Source organism: Ochotona princeps, chromosome 6 (genome assembly GCF_030435755.1).
Source record: "Ochotona princeps isolate mOchPri1 chromosome 6, mOchPri1.hap1, whole genome shotgun sequence".
Taxonomy (NCBI): domain Eukaryota; kingdom Metazoa; phylum Chordata; class Mammalia; order Lagomorpha; family Ochotonidae; genus Ochotona; species Ochotona princeps.
The window spans coordinates 67,008,019-67,026,466 of NC_080837.1; the positions used below are offsets into that span (position 1 = coordinate 67,008,019).

The 18,448-nt window shown below is 45.2% G+C and overlaps 1 protein-coding gene across 1 annotated transcript; it reads left to right on the forward strand.

Annotated features, from left to right (window-relative positions):
• Positions 1–4,979: 4,979 nt before the first annotated feature.
• Positions 4,980–18,190, forward strand: KLHDC2 (kelch domain containing 2). Its single transcript, XM_004584800.4, has 13 exons — positions 4,980–5,511; positions 8,732–8,811; positions 9,965–10,082; positions 13,766–13,881; positions 14,114–14,195; positions 14,359–14,442; positions 14,903–14,983; positions 15,058–15,116; positions 15,477–15,586; positions 16,202–16,274; positions 17,501–17,588; positions 17,668–17,720; positions 17,889–18,190. The coding sequence occupies exons 1-13, from the start codon at positions 5,359–5,361 to the stop codon at positions 18,010–18,012; spliced, it is 1,221 nt and encodes a 406-aa protein (XP_004584857.1). The 5' UTR covers positions 4,980–5,358; the 3' UTR covers positions 18,013–18,190.
• Positions 18,191–18,448: the final 258 nt, after the last annotated feature.

Consider the following 18,448-nt stretch of genomic DNA (forward strand, 5'->3'; position numbering starts at 1 on the left):
TGGGTCACAAAATGAGTATGCCATTTATTTCTCAAGGGAAAAGTATCTCCTGAGACCCTTCAGGTGCAAGGAAGGATTATTTTAAGGAACTGCTATTTTTAATATGATATATAAAAGAGGGACACATCAGAATTAGTGTACAGTTTTTCAGTTATTGTTTGCATAAACATTTTTTTTTAAGATTTATGTATTTCACAGGTCCAGTGCAGTAGCCTAGCGGTTGAAGTCCTCATCCTGCATGCATCAGGATCCCATATGGGCACCAGTTTTAATCCTAGCAACCCTGTTTCCCATCCAGCAACCTACTTGTGGTCTGGGAAAGCCGTCAAAGATGGTCCAAAGCCTTGGGTTCCTGCACCTGCGTGGGAGACCTGGAAGAGGCACCTGGCTTAGGATATAAACCAGTGCCCATATGGGATCCTGAAGCGTGCAAGGCAGAGACTTGGCCATTGAGTCATGCTGGGCCCTAGTAATTTCTTTTAAAAGATGTTTATGCAATGCTAGCAGAATAGCCGGCCACATAGCAGCTCTTTCAACCTTACATCTTTTCCTTACGAACAGGTTCTGCTAGATCAGTAAGAACTTAGAATTGATTTATTTTGGTGCACAGAGCTTTGACCTATGTGCGTCTTTTTTTTTTTTTTTTTTTTTTTCCCTAATCCATCTTTTCCATTTACTGTTTGGCAGCTCCTGCATTTCACACCACATTTCTCTTGTTTGCATAGTTTTCATGGGGAAACTTGGATGTCATTCTTACCTGGCCTCTGTGTGAATAAGGGAACTTTTGCTTTGCCTGTGATTTGCTGAAATTTAAATACAGTATATCTTGGTGTAGTTTGGGCCCCCTGCTTGGTAGTGGTCTGCAAGCTTTCTGGATTTGAGATTTGGTTTCTGAATTGGAGTTGGGGAAATGGTCGGGAATCATTACTCCAAATGTGTCTTCTGAGCCTTCCTCTCTTTTCTTGTCCTTGTAGTATCTGCATCCCAACTGCCGATACTACAGTTTTTGTAGTTGTGCCATGTTTAGTGGCCCTTTGTGTGTGTTGGAGGGGGTATGTTTGTTTAGGGTTTTTTCTTTCAAAGATTTATTTTTATTGGAAACTCGGATATACAGAGAGGAGGAAGAGAGGCAGAGAAAGATCTTCCGTCTGTTGAGTAGCCACAATGTCTGGAGCTGAGCCAATCTAAAGTTGGAGCCAGGAGCTTCTTCCGGGTCTTCCACACGGTACAGGGTCCTGAGCCTTTGGGATGACCTCAGCTGCTTTTCCAGGCCACAAGCAGGGAGCGGGATGGGAAGCAGGGCTGCTGAGATTAGTGTGTGCAAGTTGAGGACCTTAGCCACTAGTCTACCATGCTGAGCCCTAGGAGTTTTTATTTGTTTGCTTTTTGGCTTTGGAAGTTTTGCTATTGAACTTGTAAACTCAGCAATTCTTTACTCAGCTGTGTCCAGACCTCTGACAAACCCATCAAAGGCATTTTTCAGTGTTGTTACAGTGTTTCTGACCTCTCCACTTCTCCTATCATTTGTTCTTATAATTTCTAGCTTTCTGCCACCACTACCCGTCTATTCTTGGATGGTGTCTACTTGTTCAGAAAGCTCACAGCATATTTATCAGTTTGTTTTTGAATTCCCAACATCCCTGCACTAGCAGAGTCTGCTTACAGTGCTTGCTGTTTGTTCAAATTGTCTGTCTTATAGCATGCTTTGTAGCTTTTTTTGGAGGGGATTTATTTTTATTTGAAAAGTAGATTTACGGAGTGAGGAGACACAGTGAAGTGGATCTTCCATCTGCTGGCTTACTCTTCAAATAGCCTAAACACCCAGAGCTGGGCCAATCCAGAGCCAAGAGTTTCTTTCAGAACTCCCACATGGGTGCAGGGACCCAAAACTGGAGCTGTCCTGTGCTGCTTTCCCAAGCATAGCAGAGAGCTGGATCAAAAGTAGAGAAGCGGGCCCGACACCATGGCCTAGTGGCTGAAGTCCTTGCCTTGAACACGCCAGGATCTCGTTCTAATCCCAGCATCTCCACTTCCTATCCAGCTCCCTGCTTGTGGCCTGGGAAAGCAGTTGAGAACAGCCCAAAGCATTGGGATCCTGTACCCGTGTGGGAGACCTGGAGGAAGTTCCTGGCTCATGGCTTCGGATAAGCACAGCTCTGGCCATTGTGGTCACTTGGGGAGCAAATCATCACATGAACAATCTTCCTCTCTATCTCTCCTCCTCTCTGTATATCTGACTTTCCAATAAAAATAAATAAATCTTAAAAGAAAAAAAAAGTAGAGAAGCCAGAACTTGAATTGCTATACATGTAGGGTGCTGGCACAAGTGGAGTATTAGGATGCTAAGCCACTGTACCAGTTCCACCTTATAACTTTTTATTGAAATCTAGACTGCGAACTGTGTGACTGGAGCTGTGTAAAAGAAGCTATGGTCCCCATGTCTTCAGTTGTGTGGTGGAAAGGAGTTGAGGGAGAAGCGTTCTGAAACCCTGTGATTTGTTTTTTGTTTTGTTTTGTTTTTTGGTAAACTTGGAGTGTGAGTTCACCATTGCATCCGAGGGTCAGGATGGTGTCAGTGAGCTAGAGTCAGCCATTTCTCTTTTACCAAGTAAATTAGGCTGAAATGAGATAATTTCTCCTGAGTGCAGGCCTTAGAACAGAATGCCCAGGCTTATTTCAAAATGGTTGCTTTTTTCCTTCCCCCCTGTTTGAAGCATGAGGGAATTTTTTCTTGGTATTTTATGTGCGGACCTAGGCATACTCCCAGAGCTGAGACTCACAGGTGGGAAAGCCCTCCCATGGCCAGAGCCCCTGGAGCTTTGAGGTTGAGACTTGACCACATTGAGCATGCTACAGTTCATCCATTCCTGTGTAGGTTTCCCTGCCCCAGTCCTGGTTCCCGGGGAAGTGTCTGCTGTGACAAGTAGTGATTCGCTGTATCCCCTCTCTGCATGTTGAGGTCAGGTGTTTTACTCTGTGACCTCTCTTCCCTGATACAAGAAGAGTTGTCAGGACCAGAGTTGCACAGCAGATGAAGTTGCTGTCTGTGATGCTGGCAGCCCATGTGAACAAGTTCAAACGACTTCTCATCTAGCTCTGGCATGGGGGAAGGCCTCAAAGAATGGCCCAGGTTCTTGAGCCCCTATGCCCGTGTGGGATCCAGATGGAGCTCCAGACTCCTGGCTTTCATTCTGGCTAGCCTGGGGTTTGGTGGCCATTTAGGAAATGAACCATAAAGGGGAGATATTCTCTCTGTGTGTGCGTCACTCTGCCTTTAAAATAAACCGTTAAAAAAAAAAAAAGAGCAGGTGTTGATTTCTCATGCTTAGGAGAGGAGTGGGGGAGCAGCTTCCAAGCTGCTTACACGGCTGGTCAGAAACTGGAAATCTGATGAGTGATTTTGAGCTTGAAATTTTGTGCATGTATTTTGTGATAGAAATTTTTGTAGTATCATCAGTCATTGAATTTCAAGTGAATTATTCCTTCTGTTTTAGATGTTTGTTTATTTCCATCTACTTGAAGGGCAGAGTAGCAGAGAGAGAGAAATTGATTTTTCATTGCTGATGCACTTCCAAGATGGCCACAATAGCCAGGGCTAGACCAGCCCAAGGCCAGGAGCTTCCTCTGGGTCTCCCACCTGGATTGCAGGGCCCAAATACTGGGACCATCTTCCTCTGCTTTTTCAGGTGGATAATCTGTGAGCTGGATCAAAAATAGAATAACTAGGACTTCAACCAGCACTTATATGGGATGCTGGTGTAACATACAGTGGCTTTACTTGCTACACTACAACGTTGGTTCCCCTTTATACTCTTAAGGATTATTAAATCTTCCACAAACTTTTGTTTAGGTGGATTTTTACCAGTTGATTTTTAGTATACTTGTATTATAAATTAACACTACTTTTTTAAATTAAAAAAATGTATTGATTTATTGATAAAAATAACAGAATGTTATACATTTACAGCCTTTTTAAATGAAAAATAACTGCATGATCAAAGGTAACTTCTACAGTAACGTGTCTTTTTGGAAATCTTGAACATAGGAAACAGATTCTCACGTTTATTTCTGTATTCAATGTATTGTCAAATGTTATCTTATATGAAGACAACATGGCCTCACACAGTCATTTTTTTGGAATAACAACATTTCAGTGGGACTGTCCCTACGAAAGTGGTCCCGTAAGAGTACGTGGCCTGGTAGTGCAGTAGCTGTCTTAGTTTATGCAAATGTGCTCAGTGAGGCTCATGCAATGACAGAAGTCACTTAGCAAGACATTTCTAAGAACATGGTTCCCTTGGGAACACATAACTGTACTTCTACAGTCAGAAAAGGGTAGCCTGAGGGAATGTTTGGAAAGTGTCTGCACATCCCTGGAGACAGGGACCACACTTTGATACTTCCTGAAACATATGTTACGGTACAATTGATGTGTTATGGAGAATGCTTTTTGTTCTCACAAGTAGGAGGAAAGTATGGTTTCATACATGCATGACCATGGAGACCAAGTGTCAAAACAGTGTTTTAGGGGCACAGGTCGTACACACATACACATACACACATCCCTGGCTTAGATTTCTCAGCTGTATGATGATGTGAAAGACAAACACATGCAGGTGAAATGGCAGGGCACCCGCCCTGGGCCCCGGGACAACAGGATAATGGCTCGGAGATGAGGTCAGAGATTAGTAATTTCAGCGCCTCTGTCCCTACGAGAAAGTTCCTCTAAGCAAACACTGAAAAATTCTGCAGCGGGAGATATATATATATATATATATATATATATATATATATATATATTTATTTATTTATTTATTTATTTTGGCCAGAATCTGGCTAACTGTCAGCAATCCTGGTTGTTCCCGCCATACGAAGAGAAGGCGCGTGTGGAGCTCGTCCCGTCGCCCGGTCTGCCCGCGCTCCGGGTCCGGCCTCAGGCGCCGACGCGGGGAGGACACCGACCGCGCTTCCGGGGGGCCTCCGTGCTGCGTCAGCAGAACGGGCTCCACTTCCGGCCGCGGCGTAAACAAGGGCCCCGGGCCGCGGGAGGCGGGGCGCGCGGGCGGCGAGTGGGAGGCGGCCCCGCGGCGACCTCTGCGCCCTGCTCCGGCTGACTGGGCCGCCGCCCCCGTCCGTGACCCTGCTGGCCTCTGGCGCGGTTCTGGCGATAGAGACGCCCCTGCGGCCACTGAGGAGGAGAGGCGCGAGCTGAGGCGGCAGGCCCGGGACCGCCGACCCTTTCGGCGCGGCCGCCTTCTGCCTACATCGCGCCGCTGCGCCGTTTTTCTCCCCGGTTTTCTTTGTCTCTTTACCTTCTCGGCTGTGAGCATTCTCGGCGAACACGGCTACAGCCTCAAAATGGCTGATGGTAACGAGGATCCGCGGGCCGACGACCTGCCGGGGCCAGCCTACGAAGGCTACGAGTCCATGGAGCTCGCCTGTCCCGCGGAGCGCAGCGGCCACGTCGCCGTTAGCGACGGGCGCTACATGTTCGTCTGGGGCGGCTACAAGGTCAGTGGGTGGCCGTCGGGGCTCGGGGGGTCCGGGGCAGGGCGTGGTGGGTCGTCTGCCCGGGCTGCGGGGCCGTGGGCACGGCCGCCTCGGGCGTGCAGAGCCGCTGGCCGCTGCGGGCTGTGGGTGTTGCGGCGGTGCAGGTCGCGGACGGGGGGCCTTGGGAAGGGCTGAGGGCTGTGAGCGCCCGTAGACCCTCCGGCGGCGCTTGCTGCGGCGATTCGCTCCCGTCCGGCCCGGGGCCAGTTACCGGTGCCTGCGTCTGGCGGCGTGGAGGGAGCCCCAGGAGGGGTCCCGAGGCGCCCCGGGGATCGGCGGACTCCGCCTTCCCGCCCGTGTAACCCCCAGCTACACCTGTGCAGGGGCCGTTTGCCTTGTGGTTTCACTGAGTAGGGGTTCGAGTTTTTCTCAGAAGGAACCGCCGTTACGAAAGTGAACGGAAAAGTTCCCCCTTAGTAACCTAGAGAGTCCCCAGCAACAAAAACGCGACCGCAGGGGGCCGCCCTCCGACGCCCCAAAAGGGGAAGGACTGTCTCCTCCCCGCCAGCCGTCAGCGCCTCCCCAAGTTGCCCCTCCACCCCGGGCCACCGCGTGTAGAGCCACCCCGTCCCGCTCCACGTTCTAGAATCGTCTCATGTCATTGCAGAAAGACTTTCTTCCCCTTAGGGTCTTAAAAATTGGCCTCCCCAATTGCACGAAATCTAGCTCACTACACCTGTGCCTGGCTGAGCGCAGCTGATGGCGTTTGACCTAATGGACTTCCCCCCCCACACCCCCAGGAATTTTTGCCATTTGTAGTTAATGATTGCAGTTGTCTTCCTCAGCCTCCGGTGTTGCGAGGGTAGGGGTGTGGGCCCGCGGCCAGGAAGGGGGCTCTAGTACTTCCTCTGGAGAACAGCAAACCTGTTGGTCCGTCAGTCTGAAGCTGCTTGACTAGGACTTGTGTTTGTCAAGAATCAGCAGCACTGTGCTGGGAGAATGCAACTTGGCTTTGGCGGCCAGGAGTGTCGTGGTGGATGCTTTCTGATGAGGAGTTTGTGAGGGCTTGGATGCAGGGAGGCGAGATGATGGTGGGACCCTGCGCAGGCACAGGAAGCCCTGGAGATGGTGTGCAGGTAGAGCCCTGATAGGAACAGTCTGTTTATAAGTGTTTATTTACTCCCATCTGCATCCGTACTGCTCCATCAATACATACTTAAATGGGTATAGATCAAAATGAATGTATGGGAAATATGGGTAGTAATATTATCAATAATCTTAGTTATATCCTTAATATTACTACACTTTTATCTGAGATTGGTGACCCAGAAATAGCTATAATAATAGACCTTTTATGTAAATTATGCTGTGACTTAATAATGGGTATGGTATGTATGTTGGAGCTTTTGAACAGAGGTGACTCCATCTTCCTAAGCTACTGGTAAAATGGGGCCACCTCTCCTATCACTCCTGTCAAGAAACCCCAGTGTACGTGAGCCCTCTCTCATCATTCCTGTTCAGAAGCTCTAATGTATGTAAGCGTGTCATGAAAAACAAGTTATGGTAAAAATGATAAAAAAGGAAGAAAATGTGTCTTGATAAATATGTTAAAAAAACATGTTTCTCAGAACTAAGAGAATGCAAGTGTTGTTGATAGATAACATGTAATAACCAGTCAAAACGTTGTAACAACTGCTTGCTTGACCCACTGAATTGTATATAAACCCATGCCTTAGTCCCAGTCACTGAAGCCAGCAGGCTCCCACTAGACCGGAGCCAAACCTCTTGGGCTTCCATCCGAAGCCAGTAGGCTCCCACGAAGCCGGAGCCAAAAAGCCCAGCAGGTTCCCACTAGGCCGGAACCAAAGCCCAGCAGACTTCCACAAGACCGAAGTGAAGGGCGCTCTCCCCCATCCTGTTTGGTGTGTGCTCGCTTGAATAAACGCTTGATTGCAAGCATCCATTCTCTCCTGGCGTTTGTTCAAGTAACCGGGCTCGGTGTTCGCAACAAGCCCTTCACTGCCGGCACAGCGGCCAGGCTTCCTTGCATGCGGGGTCAGCCCCAGCGGGCCCCCGGGTCAGTGCTGAGGTGGAAACAGAGACACAGCTAGGGACTTCACCGCTGAAAAACCTTCCTGCCTGCGCCATGGGCTGCCTCACAGATGGGCTGGTGAGGATTAAGCAAGTGATCTTGTTAGCACTCAGTCCCAGCGTATGCCAGAGAAATGGCTGCGACTAGGGAACTTGATTTCACAGCCTGTCTGCCCGTCCATCCCTGGGCCTGTTAGAGAATGGGGCTAAAAGCGTTGCCTGGAAAACTGGGCCTGTGGGTCAGGCGGCTTCCTCAGGCAACCAGTCAGGGCACAGGTGCTGGGGAAGGCACAGCAGGTGCACGGAGCTGCCTCAGATTGCCTGAGAGCTGTTAACATCTTGTGGTGTTCCTTCAAAACAAATTCTTTTTCAAGATTTGTTTTTATTGAAAAGGTTGATTTACAAAGAGGAGAGACAGAAAGATCTTTCTGTCTGTTGGTTTACTCCCCAAGTGGCCACAGTCACCAGACAGGATTGAACTGAAGCCAGGAGCCAGGAGCCTCTTCTGGGTCTCCCATGTACAGTGTCCCAAGGATTTGGGTCATCCTCTCCTGCTTTCCCAGGCCACAAACAGGGTGCTAGATGGGAAGTACAGCAGCCAGGACATAAACTAGCACCCACATGATGAGGATTTAGCCACTGAACCATTGTGCTGGGCCCTCATCAAAATTTTCAGAGTACAACTAGCTGTCTGCAGTAAGCTTTTGCCTTGAGTATGTAGAATGGGTTGGGTGGAATTATGCATTTAACGTAGTCTGAGATAATTAGCCTTTCTTAATTAGTATGTCAAGTAAGAATTGGTATTTTAAAGAGGTGCTGGGCCCAGCACAGTAGCCTAGCAGCTAAAGTCCTCACCTTGCATGTGCCAGGATCCCATATGGATGCGGGTTCTAATCCCAGCAGCCCCACTTCCAAAAGGCCCAAAGCCTTAGGACCCTGCACCTGTGTGGGAGACTGGGAAGAGGCTCCTGGCTCCTGGCCTCAGATCGGCTCAGCTCTGGCTGTAGTGGCCACTGGGGAATGAATCAGCAGACAGAAGATTTCCTCTTTCTCTCCTCCTCTCTGTATATGACTTTCCAATAAAAGTAGAATAAATCTTTTTAAAAGGGTGTTACATATTGTTTTTGTACATTTTTATATTTTTACTTAGAGTAATCAAGTCAGAGGATTATATGACTTCTATCTGCCTAGAGAAGAATTATGGATCTACAACATGGAAACTGGAAGATGGTAACTATGGATATTATGAGGGGGATTAAAAAGTCCAAAGCAGATTGCATAAAAAAGTTAATTATAATGAATAAAATATTTTAAGAATACAATTGAGTGTGAGAGTACTTCAAATAATTCTTGGAAAGTAGAAATAAAACCTTATATTTTTGGTATGAAAATTGAAATCCATGCTACCTTCTTTGTAAGGCACATTTTCATGAAATTCTGAAATTAATATTTTGCAGTTTATTGTAAGTGCTAAACTTAGATAGCTCAGCTCTTCTTAGTTCAATAATGACCAGATACTTTTGTAAACTTAGAGAAGGATGAGGCAAATTCTACTCCTGTCTCAAGAGGATTGTAGTTTGTTTAGATTTTTATCTGAAAAACATTTTTTTAGTGATTATTTTTCATTGGAAAGTTAGATTTATGGAGAGAAGGCGACAGATCTTCCATCTGCTGGTTCACTCCCCAAATAATTGTAATGGCCAGAGCCGAGTCAGTCCAAAACCAGGAACCAGGAGCCAGGAGCTTCTTCCAGGTCTCCTATGTGGGTGCGGGATCCGAAGGACCTGGGCCATCCTCCACTTCTTTCCCAGGCCCTAAGCATTGGGGAGCTGGATGGGAAGTGGAGCGCCCAGGATTGAAGCTCATTGAAACAAAAATCTTTGAAGGCCAGCACATTGGTTCAACTAGCTAATCCTCATTTTTGTGTTTATTTCTACATTTTTAAGACCAAAACAACATTTTCTTTATATAGCTGGGGATAATTTGAAAGGCTTCAAGAAGGTAGGCATCTTCCATTTGACAGTTCACTCCCTACAATGGCCAGGTCTGGACTAAGCTTTCATATAAAAATAAATCTTTGTAAAAGAGTAAGCCCAGCGACATTTCAAGTTAAGCAAAGATTAAGTGATACCAAATTGGACGGTGTGAACAGATGGCCTGTTCACTGTACTATTATGATCAACTTGGGTGTCATAAATGTTTGGATTAGTATTAATTTGGAGTTTAAGAGCTGATGGAAAGTACTTAGAGGAGTACCTAGTCCACATGGAGCAGGGTGCCTCAGGTGTGGGTGGGTGTATATGAGAGCTCAGCTATCAGCTCCTGTTTTTTTTTTCATTTCTCCCCTTTTAGGAAACTGAATTATATTTAATTCCTCCCTCAGGAAAAAAACCAACACTGAGGGTGATGTGCCTCCTTCAATGTCGGGCAGCTGTGCGGTGTGTGTAGACCGGGTACTCTACTTGTTTGGAGGACATCATTCAAGAGGCAATACAAATAAGGTCAGTGTCTCAGAGGACCACAGGAAGGAGTACCGTTTTACTTGTACTCTATTTAACAACCCACTTTCTTTATTTTTTTTTTTCATTTTTTTTATTATGTTTTTGACAGTCTTTACATAGTTAATTAGGTTAAAAAGGTTTAAGGGCTATAGGAAAGTGGGTAAGACTATTATTTCCATATTGTTTCCTTCATGTATCTGAGGTAAAGGGGGATATTGAGGGAGAAGCCCCACCCAGTTTCCCACCCACCCCAGGTCCCGGATGTGGGGCATGCTCTGAGATTCTTGCTCAAGTGGTTTCAATAGTTCACCATTTATGAATCGCTGCCAATCTCGCCATTCATAGTCCATCATAGAGTCTCCATTTGCCCAGTATTTCACTGCCAACATATAGCTGAGGTGGTTGATTGACCTGTTCTGTCTTCTGTCTTTTCTTGGTTAGGGTTCTGAGTCCAGCATTTCGATTGGGGAGATCCCCAAAGAGACTTTGTCTGAGGTGTTCCCGGACCAGATTCTTGTATGTAGTAGCAAGTACAGGGTCCGGCACAGTCCATTGCCCTGATCAGCTGATGGTTGCAATTGCTGGGTTGGTTCTGTTTTCAGCCCTGACTTCCACTGGAACCAATGGATGTTGCAGTCCAGCCTGGTTCTGCCCGGCACACACTCGACCCTCACATAAACCAGTGGGATCTGCAGCCTAGTCGGAGCGACTCACAATAACCCCCACCAGGTGTGCCCCCTACCATGGTTTGCCAGTATGTGTGGCAGACCAGTCTGTCCCACATCCCATTTGGCTCTCGTACATGTCAGTGGGTATTGAAGCTTAGTTCCATCTAACCAACTCAACTATCTAGCCCTCCCAGTGTTGTAGGGTGCCTTTCTGTCTAGCCACCCCAGCCCCAGTTCTAGTTTTCGTGTCCTCCCATGGGAGTGGTAACCCAAGAGGGAGGAGCCCACTATTTCCCTCCCAGGCCTCTCCTACTCCCGGATTATGCACTCTCCAGGTGGTTCTGTGGTTTGACTTGACAGAATTAGCCCCCAGTGCCAGCTTCTGCCAGCTGATGCTGTGGCTAAGCCCAAACAACCCTCACCCACTCTACTTTTGTTTGCACCAGCAGGAATAATCAGCCCAGCCTGGCTTTTCCCTGATCTAGTCCATATGAGGCACACAGGTGTTGTAGCCCTGCTTAGTCTGGTCTGCCCCCATCCCAGCCCACGTTCTCCAGTGAGAGTAGCTGTCCAGCAAGGGAACCCCCCATATTTTCCCTGCCAGCTCCGCCCCCTCCCTTCCTGGTTCTCACGTGTGCTGGTTGGGCACTGCGGTCACCTCCGGTACAGGCAACCTCACCTTGGCATTCCGTATTGTGGACTAGTTTTTGTTGTGACCGAATCTGGCTCGACCCACACTCTGTTCTGGTTTTCGGATTTGCCAGTGGATGACATGAAGTGATTCAGCCTGGTCTGCCCCTGATCCATGCCAAATGTATGCCAGTGGGGAACTTTCCATGGCCTGTTCTGGGCTGTTTCCTAATCATGCTTCTTGCGCTTACCTGCCGGGTCTGTGTCCTGCCAGAGGAGTTGCCCAGGCTCCTCCATCAGAACCCCTCCCAGTGCCAGATTTTGTGCATACCAGTGGACAACCCACTTTCTAAGGTGTGCTTGTTAGTCCGTTTAGTAAACATTCAGTTGATTATGGCATGAATGTACAGTTTGTGTGTCTACCTGCCAGTCTGTGTTTGCCTTGGCCTTCTGTAACATCAGCTTTGTTGGTAGCCTACGGGCAGTGACTGCCTAGGTTTTTCTGTGTCCATTTCAGGTGCTTGTTCTCTTAGGACCCCTGAGTGTTAGAGAATACCAGTTTAAAGAGAACTTTAGGAAGGGATAAGTCGTAGTCATAGAAGGGTAAAAATGAACAGAGCACCACTCACAGAGCCATAAGGATAAGGAACAAGGAACACAGTTTTAAATAGTGAAATTCCTAGAATATAGTGACCCAAAATGCTGCTGTTCAGGTTTTGGCCATTTTTCTAAACAGGAAAATAGCATCACTGCTTTTTTTTTAGGCCAGGAAGAGAGAGCTGGATCCATCAGCAAAGTTGTGTAAAACTGGTAGGCTCCTGGCAGTTAATTTATTTGGCAACTTGGTAAACACTGTATATGCCAAGTACCTCATCCCATTGGAGACACAGAGGAATGATACGATACAGTCCCTGCATCCAGGAACTTACACTGTTGAATGGACACATATAACACTGCAGTAGCATCTGATAAAGATGCAGAGCCTGGCACACAGCGGTTACTCGGTGAAAGGTGTTGAATCTGAAGAGGCATTCTTGACATTGTGTCTAGGAAGATGGGAGAATAGAACAAGAAAAAATGTTTCGTCTGAGCTGTTGCTTGCAATGCACAGTGAAATTGGAAGGGGTAGCTAGTAGGCAGAGGTGAAAGCAAATATGTTATAGAAATGCAAAGTTGTTTTGTAGATAGAACACAGGTGCAACGTAAGGGCAAGAATGTTTAAAATTCTGCTGCTGAAAGGTTTAATGTTGCTCTGAGATGCCCTGAGACTTGCAAGAGGGGCTTATGGGGTCAGGGGAACTCTGGACCTGCCTCTTCAGTTATAACAAGAATGGTTCCACTTCTGATTTTCTATATTGCTTTTCTTCTTCTTCTCTTTTTTTTTTAAAGATTTACAGAGAGGAAGGTCTTCCGATGGTTCAATCCCCAAGTGAGCACAACGGCCGGTGCTATGCCGATCCAAAGCCAGGAGCCAGGAACTTCCTCCAGGTCTCCCACACGGGTGCAAGGTCCCAAGGCTTTGAGCCGTCCTCGACTTTCCCAGGCCATAAGCAGGGAGCTGGATGGGAAGTGGAGCTGCTGGGATTAGAACCGGCATCTATATGGGATCCCGGTGCATTGAAGGCGAGTACTTTAGCTACTAGGCCACCACGCCGGGCCCTATATTACTTTTTTACGTTGAGATTTTGTATATTGTTTGAAGAAGGGATTCTCCAGTATAGGCCACAGTTTAGCCATCTATTTTTCAGACTCAAAGGGGGAAGAGGCTTGAAGAAGCCTGGGGAGGAAAAAGCTATGGTTTTTTTGGGCGGTGATCACAGAATAGCTGTAGTATGTCTAGTAGGTAAGACTTAAAATGAGCCATTTCAATGTATTTGATCTAGATAAAAAACATTTGAAGGACGGACTGATGTTTAATCTTTTTAAGTATTTATTTTTAGCTCCTAGAATAAAGTATGCACTGAAGATGTCTTTGCTAAACTGAATTTAAAAATAAGCCTGCTGGACCCAACACGGTAGCCTAGTGGCTAAAGTCCTTGCCTTGCACGCACCGGGATCCCATATGAGCACCGGTTCTAATCCTGGCAGACCTGCTTCTCATTCAGCTCCCTGTTGTGGCCTGGGAGAGCAGTTGAGAATGGCCCAAAGCCTTGGGACCCTGCGCCTGCATAGGAGGCCCTGGGGAAGCTCCTGTCTCCTGGCTTCAGATCAGCTCAGCTCCGGCCGTTGGGGCCGCTTGGAGAGAATCCAGGCTGCGGCTTGCTGGGAGCCAATCAGTAGCATTGATGTAGATGATATGCTTAGTGTTAAGTCACAGAGAGTTACATACTTTAAAGCTGAATTTTTTTGACATAGCAAATTAACTACAGTCATTGCTTGTGACAGTTCTACATGTTGGATTCGAGGTGTACAGACGGAGTGTTACAGTGGGAACGGATTGACTGCGAAGGAATTCCTCCATCGTCAAAGGACAAGCTTGGCGTCTGGGTTTACAAAAACAAGTGAGTTAGAGCAGTGCAGGTTCAAGGGCCGATGCTGAAAATGGGTTCTTAGCTTTAATCTAAATATAGAACATACTTCATTCAGCATTTATGAAGATTAAGTGAATGAATACATGCAAGAATTTTATGTAGTACATGATATATAGAAGCATTTGGCATCAATTAAATAAGCATTTTCATATATCCATGTGCCATTTGAAATCTTTGGACACTATGTATGTGTTTTAAACAGGTTAATATTTTTTGGAGGGTATGGATATTTGCCTGAAGATAAAATGTTGGGAACTTTTGAATTTGATGAAACATCTTTTTGGGTAAGTGAAGTTTTATATTTGCATATAGTTTCCACAGAATGTTGAAATACATTTTATGTTCATTAGTGTTTTTGTTTTGTTTCGTTTTGCCTTGTCATAGCAGATGGGCTATGTAATTGTGCAAAGATTTGCAAACTAACTTAGAAACTTCCATTTTCTGTAGAATGCAAGTCATCCGAGAGGATGGAATGATCATGTTCACATTTTAGACACTGAGACATTCACCTGGAGCCAGCCCATCACTACGGTGAGTTGTAGGCGAGTGATGATTTATTCCAGCAAGTGTACTTAGAGTGAAGGGGATTGAGGAGATGGTTAAAATGGACTGTTATTTTCTGGAGACAGATGATCCTGCTCACTTAAGAAATTTAGAGCTCAGAAAAGTTTAAAGAATACAGAAACTAACTTGGGATCTACCGTCAAGTAAATGATAGCAGCTGTTGCTTCTAATGCAACCACCTAGCACTAGATGAAGGCTAGCGTTCCTAAGATTAGAAGAAAAGGGAAGCCAGGCTATTAGCACGTGAATGACACGTTTCAAAACCATTTTTTAACATTTCCTGTTTTATTAATCAGCTAAATTGCTATTTCCAAAGGTCTGTACCTGGACTTTGAAAAACTTTCACATTGTCACATACCACAGTATGAGGACTAGTGTTTGCCCCCTTTAAAAGTCTAGTTCTAAAGTTGTGTTTCTGATCTTACAGGGTAAAGCGCCTTCGCCTCGCGCTGCCCATGCCTGTGCTACAGTGGGGAACAAAGGCTTCGTGTTTGGAGGCAGATACCGAGTGAGTATCAACAGCCACATGGACTTGCTCTGGAGTTTATCAAGATGTTAACTACCTACATTTTCCTTTTCTAGGATGCTAGAATGAATGATCTTCATTATCTTAATCTTGATACATGGGAGTGGAATGAATTGTAGGTAACACATTTATAAAGAAACTTTAAAAACTGCAAATTTCTCCCTGTATTCTCTATTATAAATACTAGCTTAAATCTTCTTGAATTTTAAATCGTCATCAACACCAGGTTCTTAAGGAAGGGACTTTTTCATATTTCTAGTGTATGCAAATATGTGCCTGGCACATAGCATGTGCTCATTGGTTACTGAAAATGCCCGATGACTTTGCCTTCAAATAAAGCATGTAGTTGGTATCAGCGAGGAGCCTTTATAAAGTTTGTTTTCTTGATACAGTTTTGAAGAAAACTTGAGTATTTATGTTACAAGCAATAACTGCTTTTAAATGTAGTTATTGTGACTTGGCTGTTATTTTGCAGAATTCCACAAGGCATATGCCCAGTTGGCCGATCGTGGCATTCACTAACACCAGTTTCTTCAGATCATCTTTTTCTCTTTGGTGGATTTACCACTGATAAACAGCCACTGAGTAAGTCCTTCCACTAGATTCATAAATAGCTGAAAACCAGCCTATTTCATATGCATGAGAGGGCAGTAGGGTTGGTTGGAAGGTTAGTAATTTTGCTGGACCAGTTCAAAGTCCTGCTGAAGGATTTAAACATGCAAGGGCTTACCTGGTCAGCTGTAGAGGGAGGGAGGAGGGCAGAAAATAGGCTTTTTTTTTTTTTCAAGATTTATTAAAGATTTTATGGAGATGGAGAGGGTAAAATCTTATTCATTGATTCACCCCCCTAACAGTCCCACTGGCTAGAATTGAGCTGATCCAAAGCTGGGAGCCAGGAGCTCTTCCCAGGTCTCTTGCATGGGTGCAGGTCTCAAGGACTTGGCCCATCTGCTGCTTTTTCCAAGTCATAAGCAGAGAACTGGATTGGAAGTAGAACAGCCAGGACACAAAGTGGCACCCATATGGGATGACACCATAATCAGAGGGTGGAAGATTGGCTTATTCTGCCACTGTGCCAGTCACAGAAATTTTATTTTCTATCTATTCATATTATTTACTACCATTTTTGCCTGTGCGTTTCAGATGACGCTTATGTATACAGAATAATTGACTTTATAATTCTTCATTCACTTTAATCAGGTGACGCCTGGACTTACTGCATTAGTAAAAATGAATGGATACAATTTAAGCATCCATATTCTGAAAAACCAAGGTATGAAGTATTTGAAAGTAATTTTCAAATAAGGTCCATATCTATGAGATTAGTGAGAATTATTTATCTACATTCTTTATAGTACTACTGGCGTGGTTAAATTTTATAATCTTTTCTTAAAGATCACTCAGTTTTAATTCAACTAAGTACACTGAAGACCAACTCATCAAGATTAAAGAGGCACAAAGAGGGACTTCAAGTTGATGTGACCTTCCTAATGCTGAGTCTTAAAAATACATGAAACAAATGAACATAATCTGGCTGTTAACCTGGATGAGTTCCATTGCATTTTAGTTTATTATTGTCAACACAAAAAAACCTAGAAAGGGGAAAATTTTTAAACCATGAAGTATTGGGTTTGGGAAGGACCCAGAACTGTTCATTACATTTGCAGTGGCACTATGCAGCAACTATGTGTCCTATTAATCTCAGTTATTTGCTACAGAATGTAAACAATGGGTGTTTTTTTTTTTAAGATTTATTTATTCTATTACAAAGTCAGACATACAGAGAGGAGGAGAGACAGAGGAAGATATTCCATCTGATGACCTACTCCCCAAGTGAGCCGCAACGGGCCGGTGCACGCCGATCCGATGCCGGGAACCAGGAACCCCCTCCAGGTCTCCCACGCGGGCGCAGGATCCCAAAGCCTTGGGCCGTCCTCGACTGCTTTCCCAGGCCACAAGCAGGGAGCTGGATGGGAAGTGAAGCTGCCAGGACTAGAACCGGTGCCCATATGGGATCCCGGGGTGTTCAAGGCGAGGACTTTAGCCGCTAGGCCCAACAATTGGTGTTTAATTCACATTTAGAACACTCAAATGCTCTCCTACACCCCACCCCCAGCAGCCTGTAACTCACATAGTGTTAGGACAACTGAGAGTTTACTTGGCGCACACACACACACGTCTACCTTTCCATGTAAGGACCATCATCTCTTTGGGGCCTTCAGCTTCTCTTAATTGTTCCGGGTCAGGGCCACTGACCCTCCTTCTGAAGAGGAAGGAAGAGGGAACACATACCCTGAAGTCCCTGTAAGGTTTTTATTGCTAACCAAGACCTAGAGATAACGTTTAATTCACAGGCAAAATAAATGGGTGGAGTAGACAGTGATGTTTTCTAGCTATGGTTGCTTAAAATGATTGTGATTTCATTAGCTCTATTCTGTAAGGTGAATGATCAAATAGGTGCTTGGGCGAGTGCAAACCCTGTTTTCTGTTTTCATGCAGGTTATGGCACACAGCTTGTCCCAGTGATGAAGGAGAAGTCATTGTTTTTGGTGGGTGTGCCAACAATCTGCTTGTTCATCACCGAGCTGTAAGTATGGCACCACATCATAGCACTGGTTAAAGATTAAGCACTTGGTTTGTAACATGTTCTTCAAACCTATTTTCAGGCGCACAGCAATGAAATACTTATATTCTCAGTTCAGCCAAAATCTCTTGTACGGTAAGTAATTTTTTTACTATCCTAACAATTTTGAAAGTCTTGGTTTGTGTCTTGGGCAAGAGTGAATCTTTCAAACTTTAAAAAAAAAGAGGTGTTACTTTTCTATTTGAAAGAATCTTCATTTGAAGAATTACAAAGTATCTTTTTTTTGTTCTTGTCTACTTTCAGGCTAAGCTTAGAAGCAGTCATTTGTTTCAAAGAAATGTTAGCCAGCTCATGGAACTGCCTTCCGAAACACTTACTTCACAGTGTGTATCAGAGGTTTGGTAGTAACAACACTTCCGGATCCTAAGGCTTCATGGATTATGCCCATCGTCACCTTGCATGGACAGCATCCTATAATGTCACAGAGTGACACTGTATAATTATATGCATTGTTGTAGTTTGCAGCTTTTTGGTTTAAATGTGCATGTGAATGTACGAGAGAACCTATTTTTGTGTCTAAAGTTGAAAATAAATGTATTTAACACTAGCAGCTTTCCTATGTTACAGCAGAAAGTCCTTGTGATTTGTACCTCCAGAAAATGCGTATACCATTTTCTTTTTGGCAGTAACATCTCGGACTATGAAACAATCTTTCTGTAGATATTATCCCATCAAAATGATTAATAGCAAAAATAATGTATGTACAGCAAAATTAGCTCACTTAATCACCCCCCCCCATTTTAATGCTGGAAAATAAGCTAACTAGTATGAGACGCTGACGGGAACAACAGCTGTTTCAGGAC